Source organism: Ursus maritimus, unplaced genomic scaffold (assembly GCF_017311325.1).
Source record: "Ursus maritimus isolate PB19 unplaced genomic scaffold, ASM1731132v1 scaffold_19, whole genome shotgun sequence".
NCBI classification, from domain to species: domain Eukaryota; kingdom Metazoa; phylum Chordata; class Mammalia; order Carnivora; family Ursidae; genus Ursus; species Ursus maritimus.
Window position 1 is genome coordinate 53935753 of NW_024424341.1, and position 719 is coordinate 53936471.

Below are 719 nucleotides of genomic sequence, written 5' to 3' on the forward strand. Positions count from 1 at the left end.
GGTTTCCTTCCTGTGTCCTCAGCACATCACTCTGTTGGGGAGGTAGGCCCTTGTGGTCCCGAGGGACATGGTGGAGAACAGGGAGACCCTCACCCTATCCCTTCCCACCCCACCCCCAGCACTCCGACAGCCAGACCTGCCCCTTCTGCCGCAGAGAGATCAAGGGCCAAGAGGCTGTGAGTATCCGATTCCAAGTGAGGCCAGCCCAAGTGAGGCCAGCGGAAGCCAGGGCCGCTGCCGAGGACCTGAGAGAGAGCAGTGACCAGGAAGATGGGGAGGAGGAGCTGGGGCAGGTGAGCAGGGCCAGGCGGGAGCTGGGACTGGACTCCTGGGGCTGAGGGAGGAGGGGCTGAGGGCAGGACTCCTGAGCTTGAAGAAGGAGGGGGCTGGGGGCCTGGACTGTGTCTGAGAGAGGAGGGGCTGGGGGCCTGGACTCCTGGGTGTGAGGAAGGAGGGGGCCGGGGGTCTGGACTCCTGGGTCTGAGGGAGCAGGGGGTTGGGGGCCTGGACTCCTGGGTCTGAGGGAGGAGGGGCTGGAGGGTCTGGACTCCTGGTTCTGAGGGAGGAGGGGCTGGGGTTCTGGACTTCTGGGTCTGAGGGAGGAGAGGCTGGGGGGTCTGGACTCCTGGGTCTGAGGGAGGAGGGGGTTCGGGGCCTGGACTCCTGGGTCTGAGGGAGGAGGGGCTGGGGGCCTGGACCCCTGGGTCTGAGGGAGGAGG

General features: G+C 66.8%; 1 protein-coding gene across 1 annotated transcript in view; it reads left to right on the forward strand.

Annotated features, from left to right (window-relative positions):
- CBLC (Cbl proto-oncogene C) overlaps nucleotides 1–719 on the forward strand; it is a 15811-nt gene that overhangs the window by 10418 nt on the left and 4674 nt on the right. Inside the window, exon 8 of the mRNA XM_040633051.1 lies at nucleotides 120–293. Coding sequence (XP_040488985.1) covers nucleotides 120–293 — 174 coding nt within the window. The remainder of the gene's footprint in view (nucleotides 1–119; nucleotides 294–719) is intronic.